At 36.7% G+C, this 14,619-nt stretch overlaps 2 protein-coding genes across 2 annotated transcripts; one reads left to right on the forward strand and one right to left on the reverse strand.

Annotated features, from left to right (window-relative positions):
• Positions 1–341: 341 nt before the first annotated feature.
• On the reverse strand, positions 342–6,004 carry pcdh20l (protocadherin 20-like). Its single transcript, XM_065249241.2, has 2 exons — positions 5,912–6,004; positions 342–5,662 (listed from the first exon to the last, which is right to left on the reverse strand). The coding sequence occupies exons 1-2, from the start codon at positions 5,933–5,935 to the stop codon at positions 3,182–3,184; spliced, it is 2,505 nt and encodes an 834-aa protein (XP_065105313.2). The 5' UTR covers positions 5,936–6,004; the 3' UTR covers positions 342–3,181.
• A 969-nt stretch (positions 6,005–6,973) lies between these two features.
• On the forward strand, positions 6,974–10,359 carry LOC141280901 (uncharacterized). The gene is made up of 5 exons (XM_073812194.1): positions 6,974–7,061; positions 7,149–7,283; positions 8,165–8,245; positions 9,294–9,356; positions 9,864–10,359. Exons 1-5 carry the CDS (start codon positions 7,013–7,015, stop codon positions 9,869–9,871), a joined length of 336 nt encoding a protein of 111 aa, XP_073668295.1. The 5' UTR covers positions 6,974–7,012; the 3' UTR covers positions 9,872–10,359.
• The last annotated feature ends 4,260 nt before the right edge of the window (positions 10,360–14,619 follow it).

The following is a 14,619-nucleotide window of genomic DNA, read 5'->3' on the forward strand; positions in this document are numbered from 1 at the left end:
TTAATTCCACAGAATTCATGATAAACTAATTAATTTTATAAAATGCCATTAAATTTAACCACTGCTGTACAGGATATACAGTAATGGCAAAAAGTAAGGATATTTAATTTTAATACACCTACAGATTAAAATAGCTCATACATTTTAGGAGTGTAGCATGACATTTTAACACAACAGGAAAAGTAGGTTTTACTTTTATTTTATATTAATAATTATATTTTAATAGAAAATAGAAAAACAAAAAGCTCACAGGAAACAAAGTTGATTACAGTTTTATCTGTTAATATGTTGTTATATATATATATATATATATATATATATATATATATATATATATATATATATATATATATATATATATATATATATAATACCAAATAATTGAATAAAGTCTTTCAGTCGACACTTTCTCTCACCACAAATCTGTCACTCTTGAGCAGTTGCATGTAGATTAAAATCTTTATGTGATAGAGATTTCTCTTTCACGGCTCTTACGCTGTGAAATGCACTTCCTTTAACTGAAAAAAAGGGAAATACATGAAAAAACATCATTAACTGATCTGTTTTTTTGTTTCCTTTTAATACTGTAATTGTATTCCTATTCTACTACAAAGCACATTATATTTATCTCTGTGAGAAGGGAATAATGTAGAGCTGGAGCATGAAAACAAATCAGTGGGGTGTCTGAGTTTTTCACTTGCGTGGGGACTTAAATCAGATTTGTGGCAATGTTTACATATTTGACAAGATAGAGTTAAATATTTTCAGGATTCTTTCGAAAAAGTATTTCAGTCCTATACACCATTGAAAATATGCAATGCTGCTCAAACATGTTTTGGATACCGGTAGTTTTATTTTTCATTTACAAAGTAGTTTATGAATAAAGAAATAAAATGTAAAATGTTTTTTTAGAGATGCACCAATATTAAATTTTTCCACCGATTCCGATTTATTCAGAGTAATATGATACTGATAGTTTGGTGGTTATATATGAACTTGCATTAACTAAATTCTGAAGATTACATTTTCTGAATGTTATTCATTCACATAATGACCATTAATATTGAACTAGTGATGTTTCTTATACACAGCGCTGTTATTCATTGCATTTTCTCATTCTCTTTTGATTGAGAGTATGACTGTTTTTATAAGAAAAATGGCTTTTATTGACAAATACTGATAACTGGCCGATATATTTGTGCATCTCCAATTATTTGCATAATGGTGAGATTTCTCATACAGTATATCCACATTCTTCTCCAGATAACCTGCATAAAAACAAGAGCAACTTATAATTTCCTTCTTCCTTTAAAGCAACACCAAAGAGTTTTGGCTCTTTGCTCCCCCTACAGGTTAGAAGCGTAATTGTCCATTACCCACTGTCATAAATACTGAGGCATAGCTGGCTCTGATTGGATTGTAGGTCTGCCGTAAAGCAAGTTTTTGTAGTATTCACTCGAACTACAGGACCACTACCCGACGTTTGGAAACTTCTTTAGTGCGGTTTTGGCCGATAGAGGGCTGCAAAGCGAATGTGAAAGTGCCGTTAACCCTGTTTAGAGTGGATGAACGTTTTGGAAACGTTATTTTAAGGTAAAAAAACTCTTTGGTGTTGCTTTAATAGTTCAAAGAGCCAGACGCTGCTGTATATTAAGTCTCTGATCCACCTACGTTACATGTGATGAATAGGAGACTATCAGATGACAGAAGACCTGGTAACATGAGATTGCCTGAGATCTCCCATCTGTAAACCAACCACAATTTCTTAAGGTTTTAATAATCTTGCTTGAGGTGAAAAATCTAACCCTCATACTGCTGAAACTTGAGGGCACTCATTTAGTTATCAGTGGCTTTTTAAGCGTTTGGCCTTATACACTATACAGTAAAGTACATGCCCTTTTACATTAGCATTCAGATTTGTATGGAAGAGATACACTTTTTCATTTAACTGATCTTTATTTAAATGATTAAACTTGTGTGGTTTATCATTAACACACTAGACTTGTTTTGACCAAGCATGATTAACAATAATTCAATGGAAAAAGGAAATCTGTACAGGAACATTTTTGTTTCTGCATGACTGCACTTTTGTAATCTACACAATGGCCGCTGAAGATAAACAGATCATGTTCCTTCAGTCATTTTTAAGTGCTTTGGTCTTTGTGAATTTTATTATATTATAAACTATGAGAAACACACAAGAAAAGAACTGCAGGCATTTCAGCCTGTAAGTTACAGTACTTAAAACTAACAACTACCAGTAATACTAACTAATACAGCTCACTGGTGATATAGCGACTATATAGAGATATTAGTGCTAACCAAACCGAGTTAGAAGTGGTTGAGTAATGTGGGGTTTTCAGTACCTGATACTGAATTTAATATATAAGACTATTTAAATGCTAAATATTTATAATAAAACTAAATACACAAAATGTAAAATGTACACAAATGATCTGAATTTACATGATCAAACTATTTTACATCAAGAAAGAAATGCGCACTATACAGTGACATGATAGTCTTTTGGTCTTTTGGTTGAGGTCTTTAACCTTTTATAGGCCAAGGACCCCTTAAAGGCGGGATGCATGATCTCTGAAAGCCAATGTTGATATTTGAAATCACCTAAACAAACACACCCCTACCCTAATAGAATCTGGACCTTCTTTTGATAGTCCCGCCCCACACATATGCAACCCAGGCAATGATGTCGGTACTTAGTAGACACGGCCCTTACTGCTGATTGGCTGCAAGTGTGTTTTAGTAGTCGGCCTGACTAGAAGTGTTTCTCAAAAATCATGCACCCCGCCTTTAATGGATAGAGAGGAGAAGCAGGGACTGAATTGACTTTGTTAGCATCATTACATTACAAATATATGAAAATAATAATTTTTTGGCAAATTGTGGGAATGCTATTTTTTATATTAGCCTATTAATTGTTGTTTACTAAAGTTAAATGTTTTGAATATAAACAATAATTTGAGGACCACCTGTAATACCACCACAGACCCCCACGGGTCACCGGACCCCCTAATAAAGACCCATGGTCTTTCACATGTTGTTGGTGGAAGCATCACCTGCACTACTTTCATATAACTGAAAAAAAGAAGTTACTAGTTAGTAACATCACTACTGACCATCAAATGACTATTCATGCAAACCCTATTTTGTGTCTTGATCATTATTCCATATGGTTTAATTGGTTTAGTTCATGCAAGTCTTTAGTTTCCCACATACTCTCTTTGTTCACCTTGCTTCTCTCGCATCTGTGCTTCACAAACACCATTACAGCCGTCAGAAGAACACAGACTGAGAGAAGCAACAGACCCAGAGCACACAGAAACATAGGCCGGGCGTTTGATTCACATCTGAGGTCTGCGTACAGGCGCGGTGCCGGAGTTTGCGGCGTCGGCGTCTGTGGAACGTCCTTCACAAGACAATTTTCCAAAGTCTCGTTGACCAGCAGGTTGACCCATACGGTGGTCTGCAGCGGGTCTGGCTCTCCACCATCACGAACGACTATGAAGAGGTGGTGCATGCCGTAGTCCTCGCCTCGCAGGCTCTGCACCAGGCTGATGTTCCCGGAGCGTGGGTCGATCTGGAAGGGGCTGTGAAGAGATGGTTGCCTTGGAACAATTTGGTAAGTTATGTCCGAGTTTATTCCCGAGTCCTCGTCGATGGCGTAGATCTTTGTGACGATGCTTCCCGCTCTGGTGGTTGGAGGTACGGTCAGACACGAGAGGTTGCTGCTTGGAAGGATGACCTGAGGTTTATTATCATTGACGTCCTCCACAAAAACCGTCATTTTGACCGTTGTGGAAAGCGGCGGAGTGCCACCATCAACAGCTACGACCATGAGCTCGTAGCGGCCTTGCTTCTCGCGGTCAACTTCACCCGTGCTACGAAGCGTTCCTTGAGCGACGTCTATAGCAAAAGGGACGTTTTCATTTAAGATACGCACATCGACTACTCGCCCGTTGTCTCCTTTATCAGCGTCGCTCACTGGGACGTCCCCGACTTTGGCGAGTTGTGGAATACTCTCAGACACGAAGAAAGAGAAGTGTGGAGTGGGAAAGACAGGAGGATTGTCGTTTTGATCCAGTACAATTACGGTCACCACCGCAAACCCCTCCTGAGGAGGAACACCACCGTCTCTGGCCCATACAGTCAGTTTGTACGTGTCCTTCTGCTCTCTATCCAAAGACTCTGACACGAGTATGACACCAGACTCTTCATTGATCCTGAAAGGACCTGAGTCTAACAGCTCGTACCTTACTGTACCAAACTCCTGGCTGTCTGCGTCGGTAGCTGTGACCTTCAACAGAAATTCCCAGGGTTTGTTGTTCTCTGTGATTTTTGTTTCATAGTGTTCTTGTTCAAACACTGGTGCGTTATCATTTACATCTTCAATCTCCACTTTGATCACTTCACCTTCACGCAGCCGTTTGCCTTGAGCATCAGAGATAACCACCGTGACATTGTATTTGCTACAGGTCTCATAATCTAGAGGCTTTGAGGTTGAAAGTAAATATTTGCCTTCTTGTGTCCGCTTTAAAGAAAATGCCAAGCTATCTGCTGCTAAGGACAGAGAGCTGCTACCAGCAGTGGACTCTTCCAGCTCCAAAATTGCCAAGACATCGGAGGGTTCGTTCTCCGGTAATACGATCGCTCGGTTTTCATGCTTTCTGGCAAACTTGATCCTTATGGTCGGCTCTAGGTGTGCCAGTGGCCGAATGTATACGGTTACCTGAGTTTGAGCAGAGGTGCAAAGAGGGCTATTGGCCACAACTTTCAACGTGTGCTCTTCAGAAGTGTCGACCTGTACATCAACAGCTAAGCTGATCAGACCCGTGTGTCCATCTATGTGAAAGAGTGTTTTGGCCCTGTCTGAAATCTGAGGGCTAAACGAAAACGTGATCTGAGCATTTCGCCCCAGGTCTTTGTCTGTGGCCTTAAGCTGTGCCACCGGTGAGCCCTTAGTTCCTATTCCTGGCACAGTGGCATTGTAAGGGCTACTAGAGTCAAACTCTGGACAATTGTCATTTACATCAGTTAGAGTTACAGTGAGATTAGCAGTAGCGCTACGTGAACCTCCGTCGACTGCAACAAGAATCAAGAAGTGATTTTCTAGAGTTTCACGGTCTAGTTCCTTTTCTACCGTCAACTCGAGTTGATCCCCATTTTGTTTAATGCCAAAAAATCCATCAGAGGCTTCTAAGTGGTAACGTATCATTGCATTGTGACCAGCATCCTCATCCTGCGCTTGATCGTCCAGAGGGAAACCGCTCCCGATCAATGCGTCTTCAGGTATGCTCAAATGAATCTCGCTGTTTACAAAGTAAGGAGCATTGTCATTAATATCCTTCACCGTGACAACTAACTGTACTAGTTCAAGATTAGGAGTCACGAGTGCATTGTATGAAATATCACAGTCGTTGTCGATCTGTGAAGGGCACAAAGCCTCTCTGTCCAAGCGCTCTGTAGTGTACAGGTCTCCTGTGCTCTCATCCACCCTGATGTACTTCTCACCGAGGAGCTGGTATGGAGGTGAGTAGTATGTGCTTAGACTTCCGATCTTGATGCCCACTTCTTGCTCCTCCTGGGTGGTGAAACGTAATGCTTGGCCTTGGATTTTCCCAAATAATGCCAAAAGAGGCACCCACTATGAGGGAGAGAGAGAGAGAGAGAGAGAGAGAGAGATCAAAAAGCTTTTTTAAAGTAAAAGTTTAACCATGAGATATTATGTAATATCATTTCAAACCAGAGCTGCTACAAGCTGCTGCATGATTTGTAATGTAGATTAAGTTTGTCTTTATAAATTCTGAATACTGACTACAATACATCTGTTTATCACGTGTAACTGTATTAATTTCTGTAATGTGTAAAAGAGAGATGATGTATAAACACTGACCTGTAGTATAGCGGTAAAGTTCATAATGTGCTGATGTTAAACTGTCCATTCTTCATGACCATGCTGAGGTGTGTGTGTCTGAGAGAGAGAAAGGGGGAGAGAAAGCGTGCGCGCAAGATATGTGTGGGGGCGGAGCTTCATTTACCTGTGGTACAGGTAAACTGCATGAGATTAACTCATGAGATTACACAACTGCTGCTTAAAAGGAACAAAATACTGGTTTAACTGGATACTTTCTCAGTTTGTGCTTGTTGATATTGAGATTGCGGTTAAGTATTTTTTAGACACACCTTTTACGTTACTGTGTATGAACATTACTACTTAATATTCATTATAATCATTACAACATATTAAAACATTACATAACAACTCTATAATCATTAATAAAAAATCACAAAAATAAATTTAAACCTACATATAGGTTTATTAATACATTAAATATATCGTTAATGTATTTTATTGTGTTGACGTGTTTCAGTGTCGCCATCATGAGGTTGTTTGCGGAACTGCAGACCATGAGCAACATTTTGTCTCAAGTTCATAATCATTGTTATTACATTATGTTAGTCAATTTCTGTAATGTAATAGCAGAATTAACTAAATAACTATACTGAAACACAAATATAGTAGAGCTACATATATGTAATATGTCTATTAGAAACTGGCAATGAAAACAAAGAGTTTTAAAAATCTAAAATAAATACTGATATACCAAGATGTAAACATTAAAGAAGACGTCCAGCAAAATTGAACTAATTCAACAAATAGTCACATAATAAAATACCATATTGTGCCAAAAAAAGCAGCTATGGTGGTAATGGTAGGGCAAAAATATTCAAGGAAATAAAAACAAAATAAATGTTGATTAAAGATCAAGTTTTAAAGTAAATAATATAATACGGCAATAAATGCGGTCTAACATAACAGATTGAGTCGGAAAATTACAGATTTCTCGTTCCGCATTTGACGTCATGCGCAGGAGGGGGAATTTGCGTTCCGTTAGTTACCACAGAAACCAAACTGTAACCTGATTGGCGACGCACTGTGTGGTGGGTGGGGTCAATGAAATACAAGAACGCATTTCATTAATGTGAGCATCATATGAGAGTTTTCAGAGAAGCGTGCAGGATGGCAACAGCAGATTGTTCAGGTAATAAGACATAAACTCTTATGACTTTAGTCAATTTCACTGTGTTCACTAAAGATTGATTGTTTTGGTAAATGTGACTTGTTTTAGAGCTGGATATGGAGCTGGGAGATTTACTGCAGGAGTTTAATGATGTTGTGAAGGAGTTGAGTGCTCCTCATGAGCACGTGCACAGAGATGTAAAGAGACGCACGGGACTGAATGATGGAGATGATTCAGATTACGGTAAATGCTGTGCACACTATATCTATTAGTTATGAAATATTAATATTCAAAATACTTTTGATCACATCTGCATATAAGATAAGTAGTATTGCATCTTAAAGCTCTTAATATTGTATATCATTTCATATTTTACCACAATAATGTCACTTCAGTTTAATATTATTTGCAGTACAAGTTCATCTAAATCAGGGGTCTCCAACCTTTTTGTGAGCAAGTATTTTACATTTGATATATTTTATCATTGTTTAAAATGTTTACATACACAAAATGTAAAAATATGTAATTAATAAATATTAAAATTGAGGCTAATAGTAGAGTGTGCTTTGGCAGGCAACTCACAGACTCCATGCGGTCAACCTGTTGGAGACCACTGATCTAAATAAAACACTTTGTGTTGGACACCATTAGTGACACTACGAGGTTGTATTTGTTGATGTTAATAGATGACATAAACTAGCAATAAATATAACCATTTACTGCATTTTTAACCACTTACTAATACATTTATAAAAATAAAAGTTGATCTAAGATGTACAATTGTTTTGTCATAAACTAACATTAAGATTAAAAGATGCTATATTGTTCACTATTAGTTTTACTAACCCCATGTTAACAAATACAATCTTATTTTAATATGTTACTAAATAATCTGGGGATCTGTGGGGCATAATATAAAGCTAATTACAATAATAACCATTAAAAACAAAAGATTATTGTCTTTATAAATCTTTCCCAGGAGATTTTCTTTCAGGCTTCACTAAAGTATGCTAACAATTTTGTTCATTTTCAATTCATTATCCTCCTTTATAGATTTGAATCACGCCATAGTTTTGTGCATTCACATGAGGCATGCACCCATTCTTTCTCCATGTCTTTTACAGGTAGTGAGACGTCAATGGGAAACAGTTTAAATGCTAGTGAAGAAGAGTTAAACATCGCTGACATGACCACAGCACCAAACGGTAATAACACACAAAATCATTATCTTTAATAAACAGAGAGGTTTTATGGATTTAATCTTTGTGGGGCGGTTTCCTGGACATGGCTTATCCTAGTCCCAGACTAAGATGCATGTTTGATCTTAATTTTACATTTTTAAAAACCTTGCACTAACATAATTGTCTCAAGATGCACACAAGTAATGTTTTTTGTAAGGATGGTTTGTAAAAACTTTTCAAATGTCTTAATTCAACTAAGGCCTAGTGCTGGACTAATCTAAACCATGTCCGGGAAACCGCCCCTATGGGTTTAGTTTATTAAGCTGTTGAATGTATGATGTGGTATTGAATGTTTTCATATTTGTTTTAGTATCTGTTTCCAGGCCTACAGTCTTAAAAAACCCAATTTCATCAATCCGAATGTGTGACAGTGTCTTTTAAATGTCATCGAGACAAATTAACAACAGGCTTTTTGTGGAGGGTAGGGCAGGGGTTTTCAAACTGTGGGTGGGATCAGGTGGGTCGTGCAAAGTTGATTGCTTATTGTAGTGAATGACACAGAAACAGTATTAATCACAATTAATAGCAATGGTTTTGATGTCAGGTATTTTGGGATTGCAATTACACTTGGATTTAATTCATACATTCACAATGAAAATATAAACTACTATCTTTTCTAGAAGAAAATTAACCCATTTGCACCTGATGCTGCATGAAGAAACATTAACATTATTATCTACCGCCGATTACTTTTATTTCATGTTTCTAAAGTGCTACAGGGGCTTAGATATTACGTTTTTAGTAGATGTTGACAATTCTTAGTATTTTTTCTGAGTATTTATCCTAGAATAACAAAGGTTTTAGGCGTTTTAGGAGTAAATGGGTTAATTTATTGTTGATTTTTTTCATATTTTGGCGTCAGATTTCTTTCTGTGTGGAATGTTCCAGAGGAAATACCACCACACCACACATACAGTAGATGCATTTATACATAGTCTGGAGCATTCCTCTGTCTTAACATCTACTCTCTCTCTCTCTCTCTCTCTCTCTCTCTCTCTCTCTCTCTCTGTAGCCATGCCTGCAGACACCAGCGACTTACAGAGTTTCATTGAAAAACTTGACAGAGAGCTTTCAGGTATGAAAACATGTGACCAGCATTTTGTGGCTTGATGATTAAAATGCTTAATGGATCTCTCTGCTTGTCTAGCCAGAAAAATACAGAGACTCTGCATGTAGAGCTTGTTTTTCTGCCTCAAAAGCAAAATAGATAGTTAGTCATTAGTATTAGTTTTTATGTAGTTAGTTATTAGTCTGTGATTAAGGGTTTGGAAAAACTTTATCCATCACCCTTACAATATACACAGCAGCACTTTTTATCAAAAAAACTCTTATTGTTTTATGTGCAATAAATCATGTGGACACCACACCAGTGTAGGCAGTCTAATCTGATGATATCTTATAATGATGTCATTTGAGACACATATCAGTCGTAATGTTTATATACGTTTGCTGTGGTACGTGTAAGAGCAGTGGTTTAACACATCACACTCCCATCATCCTGTTCATGTTATAAACACTTTAAAGATGTAAATGATACTTCACTCCCCTGACCCGAGCTGTCTCAATCTTATCTGACTAACAGAGATGTAATTGGACACACGTGAATGGACAGGAGTGATCATGTGCCACACAAAGGACCAAGAGAGCTGCCGTTTATCAACTATAATATAAACTTTTACAAAAAGCCAGTATGTGGAAATAATGTTGAGACTCTTTTATTCAGAAATGAAGTTTGTATAGATGAATTTCTACTTAAGGTTACTCAGAAAATGTTTTGTATGACCAAGTATCTACTGTATGTAATGAATACTCATTTAATATAAATAGCAAAATGCAAGTAGTTCATTTATGAAGATGTGCTGTATTATAAAATGTCTATTTTTTATAAAGTACTTGTAAAGATATTATTGTTGTTTTATTTGTGCATTAAATTTTTTGCACTTTTTTGTTAAATTAGTTTTTTTCTCTTTACTGTTAATGTTGTCTGTCAAGTGTCTTACATGGCAATTAATTCGGTTTCCTGTGTAAATCTCACAAAATTGTCCTTAATTTAAATAAAATAGTCATAGTCACTCATATTGACAGAGGTTTAAGTATCTTAAATGCATTAGATAATTGTAATCTAATCTGTTTTAGTACAATATATAATGAGAGTGTCTACAGTACACAACAGGAAACACGTGCGCTCATGATCTAGAGCAGCGCAGATGAAAGAGGAAACTGTCTGCACTCGCATACTAACCACAACCGTTCACTTTTCTGTGTTTGTTTCAAGAAAAGAAACTTTACCTTACTGTAAGCACTTGTGCGTCCTGTAACGGTCTGCTGTTTTCCGGATTATCTCCACTGTTTCTATAGCAATGATGTCGCACTGGCACAACAATCTAAGTATTTATGTTTTACATGACGCGACAGCATGACATAACCAAAATGCGGTCAGACTGAAATGGATTTCCAGAAATGCGATTTGAAAAGGATTTGTAAAAAAATGGTTTTCATGTGTTTTTATATTATATAGAAATAACTAACTAATAAATTGAAAAACTAAATATGACGGCAAGGGCCATTTGGGCTGGATTTACACTGCAAACTTTGATGCCCAATTCCGATTTGTTGCTTGCATCTAATTTGTCGACCCGATTAAATCACACTGTCAGTCCAAATCGGATTTTGGTGCATCTCTGATTTGACAAACTCACTGTCCATTGTGTATAACGGTTTAGATCCGATCTGTGCGTCCTGTAACGGTCTGCTGTTTTCCGGATTATCTCCACTGTTTCTATAGCAATGATGTCGCACTGGCACAACAATCTAAGTATTTATGTTTTACATGACACGACAGCATGACAAAACCGAAATGCGGTCAGACTGAAATGGATTTCCAGAAATGCGATTTGAAAAGGATTTGTAAAAAAATGGTTTTCATGTGTTTTTATATTATATAGAAATAACTAACTAATAAATTGAAAAACTAAATATGACGGCAAGGGCCATTTGGGCTGGATTTACACTGCAAACTTTGATGCCCAATTCCGATTTGTTGCTTGCATCTAATTTGTCGACCCGATTAAATCACACTGTCAGTCCAAATCGGATTTTGGTGCATCTCTGATTTGACAAACTCACTGTCCATTGTGTATAACGGTTTAGATCCGATCTGTGCGTCCTGTAACGGTCTGCTGTTTTCCGGATTATCTCCACTGTTTCTATAGCAATGATGTCGCACTGGCACAACAATCGAAGTATTTATGTTTTACATGACGCGACAGCATGACATAACCGAAATGCGGTCAGACTGAAATGGATTTCCAGAAATGCGATTTAAAAACAATTAAAAAAAAATGGTTTTCATGTGTTTTTTGGCCGTTCGCACGTTCTAAATGTGAATGGATTTCAATCGGATATGCACCAAAATCGGATTTGGACTGACAGTGTGTACAAGGTCTTTTAAATGCGACTTATATCTGATATCAGCATATACAATAAACACTTGGTACATAATTCAAGGTAGACATATTGACCCAGAGCATCTTAAACCACAGAGGAAGTAAAACGTTGTGATATGTAATGATCACAGACAAAATGATTATACAAGATTAAAGAGATTTATTTCTGTAACAAGACATAAAACTTCAACATTACTTCTCTAAGCAGAGACATAATCCTCTATTGCACTGCTAAGAAGACATATGAATGAGGCCTTAAACTTATCAGAGAATATCAGAATCTATGCGCTTTTTCCTGCTTACACGTTCGTGGGTCAGATCCGATCTGTGTCACATGAGGGGAAAAATGAGTCACTTTAAATATGCAATGTAAATGCATTTCAGCAAATCACTTAAAACAAAATATGTGGTTGTTACTGTAAATAATAATGATAATAATATATGGATGATACAATAATAGATGTGCTGACGTCATTAGTTAATATGATGAACTAGAATCACTTTATTCATTGAGTTTAATTTTGTTTGTCTTATTGTTCCTTAGTGGGGTTTTTTGCCTTGTTTCTTGTGATTCAGTTTGAGATTTAATTGGGGAATTTATGGTGTTTGACCTCAGTTCTTGTCAGGTTCTTGTTTGTATTGTCTTGTGTGTGGTTGATGCTTCAAGGTTTCTTCTCAAATTATTTCTTAAGATATATATTAAAATGAATATTGAATATAACTTAAAACCAACTGCTTTAAAAAAGTTAGTTTAAAATTTGTTTGCAGAAAATGTCAAATATTTAATCTAATGCTTGACTTTTAAATGTTTGTAAGTGCAGTATGTAAGACCAAAGTTTATGTATGCCACACAGGGCCGTGCACAGACCTTTTGAGGGGCATGTGCTGAAACTGAAAAAGGGCACCCCCTCCAAATAAATATCACTTAATAATCATCTTAATAGCTTTATATTTATTCGCTATTAATGATTAAAAAAAAATCACCATTAATGAATGAAAAATGACATTTTATGATAGCTTGGCATTATACAGTGCAAACGATATCTGCCCTTTTAAGTTGGCTTTAACAATTTACATCCTGGGTGTTTGTCTGTATTAGGCCTATTTGTAGTCATGTGTTTGTGAAGTGCTCTTGTGAACTCGCTCTTATTTAATTGTAGAATATATTAATTTTAATTTTTTCCTCTGCTTACATAAAGTTACATTAAAATATGTTTGAAGAAAAAAAAGGTATTCTGTTTGGTTTTATAAGCTAATTTTTATTATTTGGTTAACATGTTTGTCATGTGTGTGTGTCGTCTTCGTGTGGATGTTCCCGTGTTCAGCCTGGATTTCACCACTGCTCACCACTCCACCAACGTCGCACTCAAACATCAACTTCCACCGTAGTCTTCGCCACCATTGCCAACAACAACAACACCGGACTGTTACTTCCGCATTGACTCTCAATACTCTCTCTGTGTTTATTTTTAATAAACATTGTTCTATTATTCCCCTGCAGTTGTTTCCACTCCTTACGTGTCATTACAGATGTGATTGAGAAGAGGGGAAATAGGAGATTAAAGATCAAAATAGGAGATTATACTATACTATAGCCATACCATTAGCATATTCAACATGTATCTGCCTACCTGGCAAAAACTGTGCTGATGGTCCAGGAACCTTGGTCTTTTGAAGGTGCAAATAACTGCATTACTAAAAAATATACTAAATACTAAGTAGACTTAACTCTATGCAGTTGATTTCAGAATAAAAAGTTATGAACCAAATAATCATACAACAATCATACAACTTCCTTGACTAATTCAATGCATAAGATACATGCATATACAATAAATTATATCCAGATTGCATACTGTAATGAGTGACAGGGCAATATAATGTACATACTTGTATCCTTTACACGTTTTTCGTCTCTATCCAGTTTTCCCAACTGGGCATCTGATGTCTAAGACCTTTCTAATCTGATATGTTTTTGGTGTTAATGTAGGCTAGACATTTACCCGCGCGGACGCGTCTTCTCGCGTGAGATGTGTTGACTTTAGTTTAACGATTGAGATGCGTCATGCAAAAAAAGCGGTAAAAACCCGACCGTGCATTCCGTATTGTTGTCACGGGTGCACTTCACATGGGTGAACACTTGTTTAAAAACTGCTCGCGCTTTGTCAAAAACTCAATTTGGTCGCAGTTTGGAGCCCTTAGTGCCCCATGATTGCCCACTCGACCAATCCCGTCTATGGATAATTCGGCTCTGCTCAAATTTATAAAACATGGGCCGTTATATACATACTAGTGTTTCTTTCGTAATGAGACAGCATTGTACTCAAACAACAAGATACTTATTTACCGTTGCAAGACGTTCAGCTGCCTCTGACTGCTGTGGAACTTCAGCTCGCTGCACTCAGGGGGCGGAGTTAAGATGTTTGACAGACAGTTTGAGCGGATCCAAAAATATTTAGTTTTTTAATAATTTTATTTGATAAAAATATTTGTAAAACACACAGACAGACGTAAATGTTTAACAATAGCATTAATTTGTATATTTAAAAAAATTATAAAACACCTCCAAAAAAAGGGCACTTCGGAGTGTAAGGACAAAAAGGGCATGTGATCTGCACAGGTTGAGCCCTATCTGTGCACGTGCCTGATATCAAAACTAACAAGACACGGGGAAACTTAAAGCAACCAAAGATTTAGCAACTTTTAACAGATGACACCACATCACATATCATACATTATAAAGAAGCAAATGTTACATCAGTGAAAGCAATGGAAACAGCAGTAAGCAGCAGTATTCAAGGAAAGAGGAAGTCTAACTGAAAATCCCAAACCTCATCACTGCTTTCATTACAATAAACACTTGAATCATGTGATTGTGAAGTAAAAATTTAT

Source organism: Paramisgurnus dabryanus, chromosome 16 (assembly GCF_030506205.2).
Source record: "Paramisgurnus dabryanus chromosome 16, PD_genome_1.1, whole genome shotgun sequence".
Lineage (NCBI taxonomy): Eukaryota > Metazoa > Chordata > Actinopteri > Cypriniformes > Cobitidae > Paramisgurnus > Paramisgurnus dabryanus.

What these genes read in the sequence shown, in the direction of transcription:
- LOC141280901 (XM_073812194.1), top strand. Translation starts at nt 7,013, where the DNA reads ATGAGAGTTTTCAGAGAAGCGTGCAGGATGGCAACAGCAGATTGTTCA. An exon ending in GGCAACAGCAGATTGTTCAG is followed by an intron (nt 7,062 to 7,148) that starts GTAATAAGACAT and finishes GACTTGTTTTAG; the next exon opens with AGCTGGATATGGAGCTGGGA. An exon ending in CATGACCACAGCACCAAACG is followed by an intron (nt 8,246 to 9,293) that starts GTAATAACACAC and finishes CTCTCTCTGTAG; the next exon opens with CCATGCCTGCAGACACCAGC.
- pcdh20l (XM_065249241.2), bottom strand. Translation starts at nt 5,935, where the DNA reads ATGAACTTTACCGCTATACTACAG. An exon ending in ACTTTACCGCTATACTACAG is followed by an intron (nt 5,663 to 5,911) that starts GTCAGTGTTTAT and finishes TCTCCCTCATAG; the next exon opens with TGGGTGCCTCTTTTGGCATT.